The following is a 17,613-nucleotide window of genomic DNA, read 5'->3' on the forward strand; positions in this document are numbered from 1 at the left end:
AACCTGACCAACAAGGCATGTCATCCGGAAAAAAGGAGAAATCTGTTTCTTTTTTTTCCTTTAAACGCCGCTGAAGTGTGTGTGTGAGCTCTTTATGTCAGGGGTTTCACATTGCATGTGACATTTCTTTTTTTCCCCACCACCCGTGGCCGAGAGCTACTGGCTTTATTTATGCATGTATATATTCATGCACATGTTAATGTGACATACAAAATTACATTTTATTTCTTTATTTATTTTGGCCTTAAAGTAATTTAGAAATGTGGGGAAAAAAACACCGCTTTTTCACAGACTCTAATTTGCTGTAATGGGTCAGAGACTAAAATATCTCTCTTGAATGAAAATCAGAAGAAAAAAAAAAAATCAATAAAAACCTGAGCACAACGGGGTACTTTATAAATCTCTCTAATCATATTATACGTTACCAGAAAAAACAAAAAAAAGGGAGGGAAAAAAAGGGACGTCTATAAATATCTCGACAATGATGTTTGCTACACTGCAGGCCTTTGCTGCAAGACGTGAATTAAAGTAATTACTTTCCCATGAATATTTTGTTTCCAGCATGCATTATAAACAGACACTTCCCGTGTAATTACTGGAGGAAGGTATGTAGCAAATTGTTCCCCAGTGCATGCACTCCCACACACAGACACACACAGCAGACGCCGTGCTGATGTTGTTGTTAGATTATTACACTTACTTGAGTATTGATTTACCATAACTGTAGATAGGGGCAATGTTTTTACTTTGCATCGTTAACGACATGGCATGTTTTGCTTTATGGGGCTCTCTGAGTTATGTAGTGACTTCTGCTTACCCCTGTTGATGCTCCAGTAAGTTCACGTTCTCATCTCTCTGGTGCTAATCGTTGACGGATGGATTTCATCATTTGGGGGTATACATCAAGTTGCTTCCTCCCACTGAGAGCCTCTCTTCTGTCTGCACACGAATTAAGCTACAGCCTGCAGCCGGTTAGCTTAGCCCAGCAGAAGGACTTGGAAGACGGGGAAGTGGCAACCCTATCCATCATCCAGCACCTCTGAAACTCATTAAATGACATGTTATATCTCTTGTGTTTACAAAAGGAAGAGTAGGAACAACATGTGATGGCGTCTCCACCATCTGTAACCTCATGATGACGATAAAACTCCAACCACTTGCCAGTCCTGACCAAGAAGTAAGCAAATAAGCCCACTCTGAAAACCACAATCTGTTTTAATGTATCATATTCACAGGCTGTATTAAACATGGATGTTGCCCACTGTGTGACTATGTAACGCTGCGTTCGTGTGCTCCCCGGATGGCCCCACTTCTTGAGTTCAGAGGCCGTCCTTCTGACTTTCGGTGTTCCATGATGTCAGAATGTCGGAGCAACCTGGACGATGCATTTTAACATGCAAGCTTTTAAACAACACACTGACATCTGTTTCTGGGGTTCGAGTGACAAGAGGAGCAAAGGAAACGGATCACGTAAGACATTAAACATATTTCACAAATATGCATTTACCATCGACCCGGTGTTCGCTTTTGAATGCCGTGTTTCAGAGTCGTATGATGTCAGCTCAGCAACGCGTCTACGACCGCAACTGGGCCCGAGGAAAGGTTACCTCTTGTACATACGTCATCGTGTCATAGTGCGGTTGCATCGCAACAGAGAGCAGCACAGAACATGACTAACTACACCGACCTTTCGTGGTTTCATTTGTGTCGTTTCCTGGATTTCTTGATTGTGCAAGGTGGTGTAATATGCATGATGATGCTTTTCATGTCCACGTTGCGCGTGCCTCACCAAAGCGCACCTCTTCCAACTGTGCCAGAGTGGAGGAAGTCCAATGTGCTCGTCCACGTCACGGAGTGCTCACACCACTCAAACAAACGGAACTATACGGATAGCCTGGTGTGAGTGTGCCCTGAAAGTCTCTCGTGGCAGACCCTACAGACCACACAATGTGGAGAGCCAGGTCATTTTATACCCAGGAAGTCAAACTGTTTCGACTTCACGCACAGCTGAGCAGCTTTCACACTAAGGAACGGGGCTCCGTATCCTGTTCTCACTGGATGAGCTAGACAGCTTGCGGCTAGCTGTCACTCAAAGCATCCACGCGTGTTATTATTCATAACCTTAAGCTTCAATATCACTTCAAATAGTGAATAATGTAAAGTTCATCCGTGCGTACGGTTTCATCCATGGGAAAATTAGCAAGAGAGACCGTGACGGGGTTTTTTTCGTACCAGGCTGTGAACATGTTATTTCTGCTCGTGTGGCCGTTCAAGGAACTGCAGCTTGTTGGCATTTCGGCATCTTCTTCACTTTTCAGCTCTGGAGGATGCCGACTGGTGTTCATTAATGATCTCTCTAGGGGTATTTTGTTAACATGAGACCGGCTATTTCCCCTATTTCCAGCTAAGCTAACAGGCCGCTGGCTGTTGGTCCAGAGTTACTGTACAGACTTCAGAGCTGCATCGATCTAACCATCAAACTCCCAGAAGAAAGCAAGTAAGCAAATTTCCTAAAATAATAAACTATTACTTTAGATCACACTCTGGAACACATTCCACTACAGTAAAATCTATGCTAAATAAAGTTTAATAAAGTGATATCGACGTGCTGTTTAAGCACGAGCACTCTGGGATGAATTCAGAGAAAATAATCCTTCCGCCAGTAGCAGGTGGATTTCCAGCTGTTTTTTATCACTCTTGCTCGTGTTTTCCTTTACAGGTGCGATGCCAGTTGTGTGTGTGACAAAATGTCTGAGAGTTATTGAAGAAAACTGCTTCATCACCGTCCGTAAACACTGGTTTTTTTCTCTCTGAAATCAGCGTGTGGGGGGTATCTCACCAGACGCTGATCCCAAAGTCGCGGAGATCCCCTGCACGGATAACGTGACGACGACACGCGAATCCAGAACAAACTCATCTTTCTGCCACCCCCCCTTTCCCTTCTCTCCCAGCTCGCTTGTGTTCTCCTTCTGTCCTAAAGAAGGACATTTTTGTCCCATGGGGGAGAACAATATTGACGGGGAGAGAGATGAGTTATTGATTGAGGGGAGAGGACGGGGGGGAGACAGTTGACGTGCAGCAGACCACGCTCCCACGTTCCAAACAGCACGAGCGTTCTTACGTGTGTTGGTGTGTTTCGCATCACTCCGCGCTGACATGAATCTTGTGAGTTTGGTGCGACTTTGTCAACCAGACAAACGTGTCGAGGAAGCGAGGAGGAGGATGTGGGCGCTCCTCGTCTCCTCTGCGGGGCCACATGAGCTTTGCTGCTCGCTACAAATCTTTACATGTTATGAAATTGATGCAACAGTGCTTTGTTCTAACGCCTTACGATACATATGCAGAGATAATGAGATTGCGTTGGGTCCTGACTGAATGGGATGATGACACCGATATGAAACAGCCCTGGTCTTCCCCATGGCTTGTATGTGTTTAATCCGAGCAGACACATCTTCATCCTGGCTCGTGGGTCATTTGACCCGCATCGATTTGAGGTGATTGAATCATCGGAAAATGTGCTCATTCTCCGACGATTCAGCCCCAGAACTGACGCAGGAGCCCTGTCTAATTCTTTTTCTATTCCTAAACGATGCTCAAGAAAGAGAACGAACTCGGATGCGGGCTCTGCAGAGTCAGTCAATGTCACAGAGGAAAGAGGAAAAAAAAAAAAAAAAAGAGTCAAACGGCTGAGCGGAGACGTGCCTCATGTATCATTTTGTGGAGGATATCAATGACCGTAGCGACATACAGAGCAAACAGATTCCCACTGGCAATTATGCAAATGTGGATGTGACATGTGAGCCGGCGCCCAGCGTGATGCGACGAGAGGGGAATTCACCGACACTTGGCTGCTCTGCCTGCTGCTGCCGCCGCCGCTCGCTACCGTTAGCATTAGCATTGTTCACACATCCCCTCATCTTAGGCCGCTTCCACACCCCACCCTACCCCCACCACGTCTCCATCCTCCTCCTCCCTGCCTGCGTCCTCTCTTTCCTGTTCTCGCTGCGGTGTTGCTATAGCAACGGAGAAATGTGGGAATACCTCCGTCCTTCAGAGCGCGGGAGAGAGGGTGGGGGTGGGGGGGGGTGTGAGACAGAGAGATAGAGGCAGGCGAGAGAGGGGAAGAGGGAGAGGACGGGAGACAGACAAGAGAGCGAATGGGGAGACAGAAGAGGAGACAAGAGGAGGAGAGGGAGAGGAAGGGAAGAGAGGGAAGTGTGGAAAAGACTGTTAATTAAAAGACAGGCGAGCGAGTGGCCGTGACTCACCGCCTGAATGGACACCATTGCCTGTCACTTAGCCCCTGACTACACCCCCCCCTCCCTAAAAGCTATACCCTCCCATTGATATTCAGCCTCTGTGATGGAGGCCGACCGACCGACCGACCGGAGGCGTGGGTGCCAGCGTGGGTGGGTTCGACTGAGATGGCACCGTGTCGCACAGCCATGGCGTAGCTTCACGCTGGGGCCCTACGCACGCCATTTGTTTGACGATCCATGTGTTTCTGGATGTCTCCATTTGTAGTGAGGCTGCAGTTTCCATGACAACGCCCGGACTAAAATAGCACCCCGCTTTCCTCACCCCCCATCTCTCTCTCTCTCTCTCTCTCTCTCTGCTCACAATACACTCATAACTGTTCATTCCTGATCCCGGGCCTCGTTCTATCAGGCTGCAGATGTCCCACACTGCTCGTCGCCATTCATCATATGGATTGAAACACATGAAAGTAGCTCCCCCCCGCCAAACACACACACACACACACACACACACACCCCACACCATCACCATCATCGCTTTCACACACACACACACACACACACACACACACGTGCGCGTACACACACACGCACAGGCGCCATCACTTCTCCTCCCACCTCTTATCTCCCATTTTCAGTCTCTCAGTCGCCCTGCAACAGATTCTGTCAACGTGCATCAACCCTCTATGTTGCCATGGCGACGGTCTTGAAAATCACTGCAATTATTTCAACAAAGACAAAAAAAAAAAAAAAAAACACTACAGCCACTCGGGAAAGAGGGAGGGAGAGAAGGAGAAAGAGAGAGAGGGATGGAGAGTGAGAGAGGAAGGATATGTGTGTGTGTTACATGTTTGTGTGAGTGACAGCAAGAGATGCAGAGTTGTGAGTCTGTGTGTGCACGCTGTTTAGTGACCCCTCAGTGAACTGGTAGTAGTGGTTTTCTGCAGCACATGTGCACGTGTCAGTGTCTGTGTGTGTGTGTGTGTACACCGGTATGTGTGTGCATCATGGCCTCACGGTGAAACTCCTTGCTTCTCCTCCTCTCAGACTCTTGAGCATGCATATGTTGTCCTGCAGATCAGTGCAGGTGGACTCAGTGACCCATTTGTACAGGTGCATGTTTTCTTCAGAAGCCAACCTGTACCGGCTGTGTGTGTGTGTGTGTGTGTGTGTGTGTGTGTGAGAGAGAGAGAGAGAGAGAGAGAGAGAGAGAGAGAGAGAGAGTTATTACACGTCATGTGAGTTTTGCATTTTTCATTGGTTTTAAATTTTTATTTTCCATTTTTAAATTTTCAGTTCAGCTTTGTTTCAGTGTACTTCCAGTGTGTCTGTACTCACTGGGTAACACTTTACAACAACCATCATTACTATGCAGTGCATTAATAGTCAATTAATCTACATCATCATTTTAAAAAACAAACAAGTTAATACTGAAACTAATACAAAATAAATTAAAACTAAACATTTTCAAACAATAAACAATACTTGATTGTGTGATAAATCCAAGCAGTTGCAACTTTGTATAACGGCCATCAAATTATGTTTACAGATAAACTACACATTATCTAGTAACCATATAGATGTACACTGTATCATAAACTTCAGCTGCATCTTTTATAGTTTCTGCATCAGGGGTTGATTATTGGCCTGGTCGATTAACAGAGCTGATATTCAGCATTTGATCTGATTATCAGAATCTGTGTTTTTCAAAATAAATCAATTTAAAAATGTTCTTTTTTTGGCTCTGCTGCACAATAACTCATGACCAAAGTTATCATATAAATGTAGTGCAGTAAAAAGTACAGTGTTTGCCTCCAAAATGTAGTGGAGTGGTTGTACAAAACAGCGGAACATGGAAATACTCAAGTAAGTAAAGTACAAGTACCTCAAGACTGCACTTAATTATTTCACTCGTTTAGATGTACTTAGTTGCATTCCATCACTGCTGCTATTGGTTGGTACAGTGCCGTGCTGTTTTAGGAGATTAAGCTATTAAAGATGGACATTTTCCACAGAAAGTAAATGGGAGAACCACAGTTTCTCTCTTCAACACAAATGTAAAATATCACCTGCCTCATGCTTTACCGACCGACACAGTGCTGTACAACAGAAAAAAAAACAACGCAACTTCCTGCTGTTGGAACATGCTCATAATTTCCCCGTTCTGCGCCTGTTAGCTGGAACCATTTTGAAAGCGCTCGTCAGTCTTAAGACGAAAATGTGAAATGGACCTCAGGACTCGGGCAGACAGTCTGCTGTTACTCTTCGGCGCGGTGCAGATCTCCCTCTGCACATTTGTGTGTTTTCTCCCTCTCTTTATCTGGCGATCTGGCTATCTATAGCAGCAGTGTACCGCAATCCTCTCACTGTCTCACACACGCACACCAAGGTTATTATAGTTAGTCTCTTTTTGTACTCACTCATAGTCATAAACCACCTAAATACGTCAGGTTTGCCATGTTAAGTATATTGAACATAAAATCCTCCAAGACTTTAACACAAGTACAATTCGTATGGGGGACTTTCACTTTTAAATATGAATAGTGTATTGTCTTCTTTAACTTAAGTAATACTTTTAGGTACTTTTTACAGCAGGGGACTATTTTCAGCCACAGCCCTGCTTATTTGTCACATAGATTAAAGCAACATTATGTAGGCATTTTGTGCGCATTTTGTCCCCTTCCCACCCCCCACTGTTTCTGAACGTAGCACCGCTCTTGTAAATGCAAATTCCAGGTCTGTAACAATCTGTCATGCGTAATGTAGGTGCTAGCTACAACTACATCACACCACAACAATGTTAAACTTGTGTCTTGAAGTAAACGTGTGTAGCACTGTGATACTGCCACTGGACGATCTGGATTCTGGAGGCCCTTAGATAAAACATGTCAAAGAACCCTTTAAACTTTCTGCTTCCCCCACAGACGGTGCCCTTTTTGTTTATTCCGGCCCTGCCCCTCAAACATCCTTAGTCCGCCACTGTGATCCTACCCTCTCACTAAACACAGGTCCTAAACAGGTGATTCGGGGGGGGGGGGGGTAACATCATCCACCCTGTTACAAGACACTGTACCATCAAAATGATTGCCTGCGACACGAAGAAGCCACACGAAGGGAAACACAGGACCAGATGTTTTTGAGGGAAACTGAGCCGACGTCTACTACTGCCTGGATCCTGTTAGTGTGTGTGGGACCACATGTGCGCCCCATTATGTTGCGATGAACCGATAAGAACACTTAACGTTTGCGCTGACGACCCCTCCTCTGTGACTGCCGAGCTGTGTTTTACAACGTGCAACAGATCCCTATCTAGCAGTTATCAAACACGATGTCAGGCGCTGTATGGGCTCCGCATCTTCACACTCGCTAATCCCATTGTATCCCCACAAAGCCGCTTTTTGATGCTAACAGATACTTACATGTGTGTCTAGTCAGGGAAAACACTCCGGGCCCTGTAATTTTGGGGCCAAACCCACGGCGGATGACACAGCGAGTCATAATGAATGTTTGTGGGCCCGGGGCGAGTGTTGCATGTGTGTGTGTGTGTGTGTGTGTTTTTATGCGCGTAGGAGTGCAATTTCGAGAAAGCCAGGTGGGTGCTTCTTAACTTAGGACCGTTTCTTTGTCACACTCCAAAGCCAGACTGTGTGAGTGCGGCTTTAAAGTGGATTTATCTACAGTGAGGGGCCCAATATGTGTTTTTAAGTTCAGAGGCTGACTCTGCCAGGAGGGGGGGAGGAGGAGGGGGAGGTGGGTGGCTGTCTTGTCTCTGCACATTGGCAGAGACAGTGATTGGGACTCTAGTCGCGATGGAGTAGATTGGGACCAGAAATCCCTGTGGAGAGAGAGAGAGAGAGGGAGGGAGGGAGAGAGAGGCAGGAGGTCAGGTAGGAGGGATATAAGAGCGCTCCCTCCTTTACTGGAACATGCACTTAATGTCAACCTGGGGTATGGCTGAAGATTCAGGATGCGCGGCGGTCCCCTTCCTGCCTGTAACCCGTTGGACTGAAGCTGCACAACGTGTGAACGAGCGATGCTGAGGTAAGTGCATGTGCCCATGACTAAATGCATTGTGACAGGGCGTTTTGTTGTGCATGCGCTTGTTTTATGGCATCGCATCCATATATTGTTAATGCCAACAAGTGGACAAGTGCGCTGCTGTGATATAGTCTTTATTTAATTTTTTTTTTTTGGAAAAACTCGACCCGGCATGCATATTTTATGCCACATGACTTATGCAGAGGACACTTTTTGCACAATCTGCCTCATTAAAACGTACAAGTGTGTGTCATATTATGCTCGCAATGATTTTTATTTTATTTGTTTTGAACACACTTTCTCCCTGGTGTAAAGCAGCAGAGCTGTGTGAAGGTGGCACAGATCGACAACCGCCCCCACCCAAAAATGTGGAAGTTCCAGAAAAGTTTGGGCTGTTTGTTCCTCCTGTGTTGCGTCCGCCCGACTGAGTGTCGGGTGCTGAAGTTTGTCGTGGCTGTAAGTCTTACCCAGCTTTCTATTTGACACACTATAGTGATTTCTTTTTAAGCTCCCTCACCACAGTGTTTCCACGGGGAAAAAGTGTTTGCACAACACCACTGACAAGATTTATTTGTTGAAAGCTCGAGTTTGGACACCATCTGGAAGCCACTATGTATCGCACAAGAGTGACATTACTGTACATCGCCGCTGATTACACTGCATTTTTCTGCTCAGTGAGCATTATTATATTTACACATTTATGTCACAAAGGATTACTTTGAGCCCCGAACTCCAGCAGTGTCGAGCATATCTCTTCCAGACACTACCGCTTTGTTCATAAACCTCTTTGCATATCTGTCTTTTCACGCCACAGTTTAGAGTGGAAAAAAAAAAAAGACGATTTGAGGATTTAAGTGAAAATCACAAATGTTGTTCTTTGGATGGGACTTTTTTTTATGTAATTGTATTTTTATTTATCCTTTTCAGTACTTTAACGGCTCCATATTTCACTCCAGTGTGTTTTTCCACTCATGAATGAGTCTGTTGTCTGTTACACTATAGCAGTTTACTATCAGTTTACAGTCTCATCATTGTCTTTTGGGGGTATTCTCTTAATTTCGTCTTTTTAATGCATTTAATTCAACTATTCTACCTTATTTGTCCTAACTTAAGTCTGATATAGTTCAGTTCAGGTTCAGCTCTTACAGTAGAAGGTGTTTCGCATCAAGAAAGACGGTAACTGAAAACAAACTGTGCCTTTGTTGACTCTACTCTGTGGTCTGCGTCTATTGTGAGGTTTTACCAGAGTGAATTACATGTGTCCGTAATCCAGTTTAATCAGCCTGTGTGTCACGTTTGACTCCTCAGATAGTGAGTCCCCAGGTTAATAATACTAAACGAGCAGCTCCGGCTTGTTTGTCTTGATGTCATCATCAAAATGACTCTTCTGTGTCTCAAATCCAGGCTGAGCTGTCCGACGTCTCAAGTTTCTATTTCTGACTTCTGTCTCAGGGCTTGTTTTCCCTTTAATTACACAGTGTAATGGCTGGAGTAGCAGCATGACGTCTGCGTCGATCTGACATAATCTGTTATGACTTTCAAAGGTGTTCCGACACGGTGATCGATCTCCGATTGAGTCGTATCCCAGAGATCCTCATGGGGAGGAGGTGTGGGCTCAGGGCTTTGGACAGCTGACCGAGGTACTGGGAGTGTGTGTGTGTGTGTGTGTGTGTGTGTGTGTGAGGGAATGATCATTCATTTGTAAAGCATCATAGGAAAGTACTGAGGAAAAGTGTTAGATTAACTTTAAACATTTTGAATATGACAATAATTAAACATAACAAACATTTTGCATTGACTCGGTTTGAATAATCTGCTAAATTCAAATTGTATCCAAATAATTAAAAAAAAAAAAAAAAAAAAACGGTCGTCAACCATCCAGTTAGCTATTGCTAACTGTTGCTAGCTGCTATTAGCTAGTTAGCTCAGTCAGTCGTGCAGCTAGCAGTCCAGACCAGAAGTTCTTGGAGAACTGGGGGGGAGTGTTGGTATTCAAACCACTAGCACAGGAGATTTAGGCCAGGACTTGTCAGGGCTAGTTGGTTAGCATGCTAATTTCGGTATGAATCTTTGCAACACATTATATCATAGATATCAGAACTGTTGTTCAGATTCTCTCAATAATTAAAAAAAAAAAGAAAAAAAAGACTAAAATTCCTTCATATTTCACCTTTTGTGAACATTGTAGTGAGTAAAGCACAATAACATTGGACAAAAACAGAATAGCTTATTAAAAACACAACAACTTTACAGTAACACTTACCACGCTAGGACGCTTGAATCACTATTAGCAGCTATGGCTGTGGTTTAGGTGTGGCGACAAGCAAGAGAAGTGACTGTTACTGTTAAACGACGATGGCAGCTCCTCAACAAGTTAGCTTAGATGCTGCTAGCACCATGTATCACATTACCTGAGAGGCAAGTATAAAACCCGAAAGCATCTCATTCCAAGATAAAACAATGTACTTGATACACGTTAGCTTAAGTTAGCATCAGCCTATTGTGAGCTGACATTACTGTTTGATTAGGTCCAGCACATTTCGCTTTCGAGTTTGTAGAAATGTGTTCAAGCTGAAAGATGATATCGTAGAATTTATGTACACCTTTCCACTTGTATTGTGCAACACCATACAACAGTAATGTTCGCTAGGAAGTGGTTGAACACCAAAGTTAGCTAGCGGGTATCACATTTTCTCTACCCATTGTCTATTCAGTTTCTGGTTTGTAAATGGTCAAATTATAAAATTTTTTCAGATTTCCGCATTTATGCAACTCGCAACTTGCAACTGAGACTCAGACAAAAATCGCCACATTGCAAACAGTCTATTGTTCATACAGCGCATTACTCCGAAACTCTTAATATTCTGAAACATTTCTAATTTGACCAACAGTTTCAGAAGTTGTTTTGTGTTCGTGTTATCTGAAATGTTGTTGTTGTTTTGCATCTCAGAGCCACCGTACAGGAGCTCATCCCAGTGTGAACTTGGGCGACACACTGAACTTACTTGTCCGTAGTCTAAAAACATCAAATGAAAATAAAAATTCATATAAAGTCTGACAAGAAATTCACAAGTTATTTACAGAAGGGCACTTACAGAATGAAGCCTGTGAAGCCTAAGCTCCTTGTTGTATCTCTATATTAACCTAAGTGCAGTTGCATAAAAACGACTGTACATTTCACTTCTGACCTGTACAACATAAAATCAGCTCCTAATAATAAACTTAAATCTTGAGATGGGAGAGAGGCTCGTCGGAGACCTTTAATTAAATCCCTTCCTACTGTGAACATTGTTCTGCTCTCAGGCAATTAGCCAGTTTACAGTGAACAAACTTATTAGTTCTGGCTCCACAGCAGAAGGGCTGAAATTTATCATGTCATGCAAATATGTCGAACGTGACCTTAAATCTGCCAAATCTTCAGCAAAAGGTCAGATTGGACCAAAAAAATAAATAAATAAATAATTGAACGCTGCTGGTGATTTTCCTTCCAGCTGGGCATGAAACAACAGTTTGAGCTGGGCCGATTCCTGAGGAGGCGTTACGGGAACTTTCTCAGCGAGGACTACAACAACAGAGAGGTCGGTGTTCATTTGCGTGCGTTAATGTCAGTTCCCCCCCCGGTGCTGGTTTCGCTGATGTGTGCTTCAATGTCACCTAATGCTGTCGCCGCACGTGTCCTTTGCTCCAACGTGTGAAATTAAGCTCATGTGTGGCTGGTCACCATCTGTAATGGCTGCAACAACATACACTAAGTTAATGAGCGTGACTCACATAGGTGACATCACTGGCGTCGCCTTGTAATGTGCTCTAACATGTGTGCTAATCTGGCCCCTGGGCTCGATGTACAGTGCAGTTGGCAGCATGCATGTAGGCTCAGTGTGCCCCTGGGCTGCATGCTCAGCATGCTGTCATCCACGGAGATGTGATTTCCCTTTTCCCTGCCTCTGTTTTTTTTTCTTTACCCTTGTTGTCTTCCTTCCCCCGTCTCTCCATCCTTGCCTTAGGTCCTCTTCTTCTCCCTCTCTTAAATAACACACAATTACCTCGAAAATAACAACTCCTCTCAGTACCTGTCATTGGCGATTTGTCGCCCAAGTCTCAGTCAACTTGCGCCGTACCTTTCCTCGCGCTGCCATGTCTGTTTTAATTTGACAAAAGGGATGGGGTGGGGGGTGGGGAGGGAGAAGCGTTCTCGGCATCACAGGAACATCCAACCTTATCAGCGTGATTTACTGTGTGCAAAAACCTGACACGGGGTGACAGAGAGATATAGACGGGCGAAGGCTGGTGTCAGAAGAGATCACAGCGAGAGGGATCTTTTCTCCCCCTCCCTCCCCTCATTCCGGTCGGATCTCTTCTGACTCCCCTGCTCTTCATGTTAAGGGGATACCTCAGTTGACTAGGGATAAATACAGCTCACTCATGATACACTGCCGCTTTGCCTGGGCGCATTTATTTTGCATCTTTATCAGATAAAAATAGAAACAACTGTGAATGCAAATGGAGTTCTTCTGAGTCCAAGTGCATTTCCACTTTCTGTGCGAAAGTAAACCAATCGCGTGCGTCTCGCTTGGACTCTGTGCCAACATACGCTTGCATTTTGATTCCATTCTCCTTGCAGTTGTACGTCCGGAGCACTGACTACGACCGCACTCTCATGAGCGCCCAGGCCTGCCTTGCCGGGATGTTCCCTCCAACCAGACGCCCAGCTCCCATCATGCCCCAGTTACCGTGGCGGCCTATTCCCGTGCACACCATCCCCAGGGCCCAGGACAAGGTGGGCTGCCGAGCCACATAAATATTTTCTTCATGCAGCACGGCTGAACAGAAACTTGCACAAGTTAATTCAAGTCTCTCTCTGTGGCGGCTGTCTGTGTTCACCTCAGCGGTGAACCTGGCGAGCTGAACTCCCCCCCACCCCACACACACACACACACACTGTTTTAAAGTGTGAAATTAACATATAATTGTGCCCAGAAGACTTGCAGTACCTGCAGTAAATGTGCACAATTCCCGCTGATGTTGTGCTGTTGTTTTTCGATTTCTCAAGCTGTTGAGGTCTCCGGGCAAAGACTGTCCGAGGTTCAGAGCACTGATGACGGAGACCTTCGAGAGTCAGCCCTACCAGAGGTTCCTCAGGGCTCACCAGGTGAGACAAAACCACAGAAGAAGACCGTCCCACACTGTGACTCGTCCTTAGCAGCTGTTCGGTGACGTGAATGCTCACAGCTCAGTCCGTGCTAAACATCACTTTTCCATGAGTCATGTGCTTCATAACCACTAAAAACTTGTCTGCAGATCTGTTGTTTTCTGTTTTTTTTTCCACCACCACCACAATTATATAATCAAAACTGCTGTGAATAATACTCTTCCTCACCTCAGCTGCTTCTGTTCTGCTTACCCATGCCTTGATTTGTAAATTAGCAAAAGCTGTGAAATGCACATTTTGCCGCAGAGTGCAATATATACTTCACAGTTGCCGGTGCCAATGCTATCAGCACCTCCAGTGGACGTGTTAGTTCTGCCGTAGACATCGTGTCCTCTCAGTGATTTTTCTCAGGCACGGTGACTCCACCGCCTCGAAAAAGCTGCACAGTGCAATTTCTCTCACATTCTCCGAGACTCTAATTAACGGTTGGATTGAATTAGATTAAGAATTACAATGAAAATGTTTTAATTAAACAGAGTCCCATGTGCTGCCTACTAAGGTGGTGTTTGAGAAGAGGACAAGGCCTCCTGCGCTGAATTTTAACACCCTCTGCTGGATGCACAATACCTGCAAGTCTGACACAAGAACCAAAATGGTGCCACTCTTCACAGCATGGTCTGACCAAGAGCTGAACTCGCAGCAATCAGTGAATCATTAAACACCACAAAGAGATTAATGTCTGCAGTTCTTTTAAGTACAGAAATTGATGAGAAGTTGTTTTAGTGCGTCTGAAACAAAGGAACCCTTAAAAATTGTAATTTCCATGCTAGAAGAGTATTGTGAGTGAGAATGTGAATGAGACTAACTGACTGTAATTTTACTGTAATCAATCATAACTTATTTGTTTATTTATTTCATGATACCTAACACATAAAACTCACTTCATTTCAGGGAGAAATGTACTTCTCAGATGCCTTTAATTAAAGGGTGATCCACCAATTTTACACATTAAAGTGTGTTTACAGTTCTCGAGGAGTGAAAGTAGAAGTGTAAACCTTTAATGGCTTCAGAGGAAGATACATGTGATCTGACAAAGTGACTCCAGTGATGTCACTTAGTGGCCAAGTTGGATTCTGGGTAATGTAGGCACCACATTTTAAAAAGGAGGAAGAATGAGTGGAATCAAGTGTGGTGGTGTCTCTGGTTCTGCTGTACCGATTTGATGAAGCTGTCTATAACCTGCTTTACCCACAATGCAACTTAGCCGCTGAATCGTGACATCACTGGAGGCAATTTTTTAGCCCCAAGACCTGTAAACACACTGTGGAAAACTGCTGGAGTGACCCTTTAAGAAGGAGTTATTATTAGAGTATTATTTTTAGGTTAACATTAATTTGTTATTACAGTATGATAAACCAAAATTTATTCCGTTATTTATTATTATTGCAAACTAGCTGCTTTTTGAAGAATGTCCATCTTTTGTTTAACCTTTTAAGCCCCAAGCCAGTTTTCTAGGGTTAGGGGTTAGGGTGATTCATGAAGTCTGATGTTTAGTTGTTTATTTGCGCAGTGTTTGGGCTGTGTTTGGGTCATATTAACATGTTTTTTACACATTGTGGCCCAGCTTCTGCTGTTTAATTTGATATAAAATATGACTAATTCTTTCATAATTACTGCAGTAGTGGCTCTGTGGTTGCTCTGCATGTCTTAAGGGTTAGGGTTAAAAACCCCAAGTTTATAGGGTTAAGTAACATTTGTTGTACTTTGTCCATGCCGTGCTCCATTGTTCCGTTTGTGCTCCATGCCATGTGTCTGTTCTTCAGTCTTTGCCCACATGCATAAATTAAATCAACACGTCTCCCTGCGTTAGGCGAGTGTGGCGTTATAACTCTTTTCTCTATGTTGCAGAACTTTGTGGAGGGGCTTTCCAACCACACTGGCTACCCCGTCGCCAAATTGGTTGGCAAAAAAATATGGAGGGTCTACGACACTCTCACATGCCAGGTACACTTGATATTTCATAAACACAGCAGGGCCTCTATGTGTGTTCGCCAGTTTACAAATGCTTCAGTGGCTGACACAAACAGCAGCTGCAGAGCGGTGAGGGAAACGAGAAGGGATCTGTTTACTTGACACATCTGCAGAGACATGAGGGGGGGATGAAGCGTGGTGATGGTGGTGATGTGGGTGGGTGGGGGGGTTTATACATACAGTAAGACATGAATAGGACAACATATTGAAATGATAATTAAAGCATTGTGAGATGGGTGGATTCTAGGCCAGGTTGAATGTGCTCATTCACACTTGCAAAATGAGCATCTGTTATCTTCAGACTGGTGCTAAAAATAGCCGGGATAATAGAAACGATGAAATACAGCCATTTGAAGCCCCTTTTGTTGCCGTTCATGTGTTGTGTAATGTGATTATTAGCACGACAGTAATGAATCTTATTTATTTCTTGTGCAGAGGATCCACAACCTGACTCTCCCACGCTGGGCCACCCAAGATGTAGTGGACACCCTGAAGAGAGTCGCATCGTTTGAGGTCATGTACAGCATCCACAGTCACAAGCGGAAAGAGAAGGCCCGGCTGTCGGGAGGTGAGGATTCACATTTGGAGGCAATTAATTTAAAGCAGAGCTCTGAGGAAAGTGTTACTAGAAAGAGAGAGAGAAAAAAATGGCTCTGCTGCTGTGACTGCTGGCCAAGGCTTTGTTTACTTCTCTGACAGTGTCAAGTGCTCGGTCGGGGGTTTCCCAAAAGCATATTAGCACATGCGAGCTAATGGGACGAAGATGATTGCGGCGCTAAGACAAAGGTGCTCAACAAGGTCAAACGGATTGTGTTGGTGTTTGGGAAAATTTCATTTGCACCGTTGACACACCGATGTGTTAATTTGCCAGGGGTCCTACTAAATGCCATTCTCAGGAATTTCTCCAGGGCTGCAGAGCAAGGGAGCCCTCTCAAATTCATTATGTACTCAGCTGTAAGTCCAACACACACACACACACACGCTCACACACACACATTTGTAATCTATTGTGCAAACCGCTGCTTCACGTCTCCTCACCTCCTTGTTTATTATCGGCGTGATGTTTGTTTTTCACTCCAGCATGACTCGACACTCATCACCCTCCAGGCGGCTCTGGACGTGTACAACGGCCTACTTCCTCCTTATGCCGCCTGTCAGCTCTTCGAGTTCTACCAGGAGTATGATGGGTAATGACGTCCTGTCACTTCGCGCTCTCTTCTCTTTGCATGTTTAATTAAACTATGTAGGTCAGACGGCCAAAACACACCCGCATTTTTGAGTGATTGCATCCAAGCGTTCCAGTGCATTTCTGTTTTTTTTCCTCGTCAATTCGATAGAAATCTGGCAGGCGTCCAGAACTGGAATGGCCAAATTAGCGCATGATACAAATCAATTTACATAATACTAACCACAACTGGGTGTCATCTCATTGTGTTAATCCTAATAAATCCCCAGTTCCTATTCTCTGGAGCTGTATTACCGCAATGACTCCTGGCGCGACCCCTACCCAAACCCTGTGCCAGGATGCAACGGGTTAAACCCATGCCCTCTGCCCATGTTCATTGAGCTGGTGAAGGACGTCATAGCAGATGACTGGGAGGCTGATTGCGGGTTCAAGACCAAATTGTCGAGGACAGGTGAGGATACATTCTCATGCTTCTACATATTTTGGCATCGCCGAGGCTCCCCTGCAATATGTTTATTCCTGTGTTCACTTCGGGGACCAGAGTGCGGATTTTCTGCACAGACTGTCTGATTTAAAAATTATCAAGGCTTTTGGAAAGCTTCCAAATGTTCTGCATTCACATGTACCTAAATAAGGATCGTTGTCTCCCACAGGTGTCGTAACTGCTCTTGCAGTGACCGTGGGCCTCCTGGCAGTGGCGCTGTTGTTCAGCATAGGAGTGGCTATACACAGGAGGAGAGCACACTACTCCAGGGAGGTGTAGCACAGACAACTGTCACTCATGTGAAAAAAAAAAACAGAAAGGTGCCTCTGAGCTGTGAAAACAGCTCTAAGATTAACAATAATAATATGCAATGTATTTTATTATTTAGATTCTGATTTTGTGTGAATGAGGTCTGTGAGCTGGACAACATGCACATGAGAGGTTAAATAAAAGCAAAATAGATATTTAC

At 44.6% G+C, this 17,613-nt stretch overlaps 1 protein-coding gene across 5 annotated transcripts; it reads left to right on the forward strand.

Annotated features, from left to right (window-relative positions):
• The first annotated feature begins 1,096 nt into the window (after positions 1 to 1,096).
• On the forward strand, positions 1,097 to 17,612 carry LOC119009871 (testicular acid phosphatase homolog). 5 transcript variants are annotated; one of them, XM_037081576.1, is made up of 13 exons: positions 1,097 to 1,177; positions 1,324 to 2,497; positions 8,610 to 8,750; positions 9,839 to 9,934; positions 11,786 to 11,872; positions 12,916 to 13,071; positions 13,345 to 13,443; positions 15,352 to 15,447; positions 15,910 to 16,042; positions 16,346 to 16,428; positions 16,555 to 16,661; positions 16,930 to 17,111; positions 17,314 to 17,612. In XM_037081576.1, the coding sequence occupies exons 3-13, from the start codon at positions 8,661 to 8,663 to the stop codon at positions 17,421 to 17,423; spliced, it is 1,239 nt and encodes a 412-aa protein (XP_036937471.1). In that variant the 5' UTR covers positions 1,097 to 1,177; positions 1,324 to 2,497; positions 8,610 to 8,660; the 3' UTR covers positions 17,424 to 17,612. The 5 variants fall into 5 exon arrangements, with proteins under 5 accessions (XP_036937471.1, XP_036937473.1, XP_036937472.1 ...); XM_037081577.1 differs by lacking the exons at positions 1,097 to 1,177; positions 1,324 to 2,497 and adding an exon at positions 8,040 to 8,297; XM_037081574.1 differs by lacking the exons at positions 1,097 to 1,177; positions 1,324 to 2,497 and adding an exon at positions 8,040 to 8,297 and having other exon boundaries at positions 8,613 to 8,750.
• Position 17,613: the final 1 nt, after the last annotated feature.

The sequence above is a fragment of the Acanthopagrus latus genome, chromosome 20 (genome assembly GCF_904848185.1).
Source record: "Acanthopagrus latus isolate v.2019 chromosome 20, fAcaLat1.1, whole genome shotgun sequence".
Taxonomy (NCBI): Eukaryota; Metazoa; Chordata; class Actinopteri; order Spariformes; family Sparidae; genus Acanthopagrus; species Acanthopagrus latus.

Bases quoted from the DNA above. Each gene is read 5' to 3' on its own strand.
- LOC119009871 (XM_037081576.1), top strand. From the start codon at position 8,661: ATGTGGAAGTTCCAGAAAAGTTTGGGCTGTTTGTTCCTCCTGTGTTGC. The intron at 16,043-16,345 runs GTGAGGATTCAC...TTAATTTGCCAG, and splicing joins GAAGGCCCGGCTGTCGGGAG to GGGTCCTACTAAATGCCATT. The intron at 17,112-17,313 runs GTGAGGATACAT...TGTCTCCCACAG, and splicing joins GACCAAATTGTCGAGGACAG to GTGTCGTAACTGCTCTTGCA.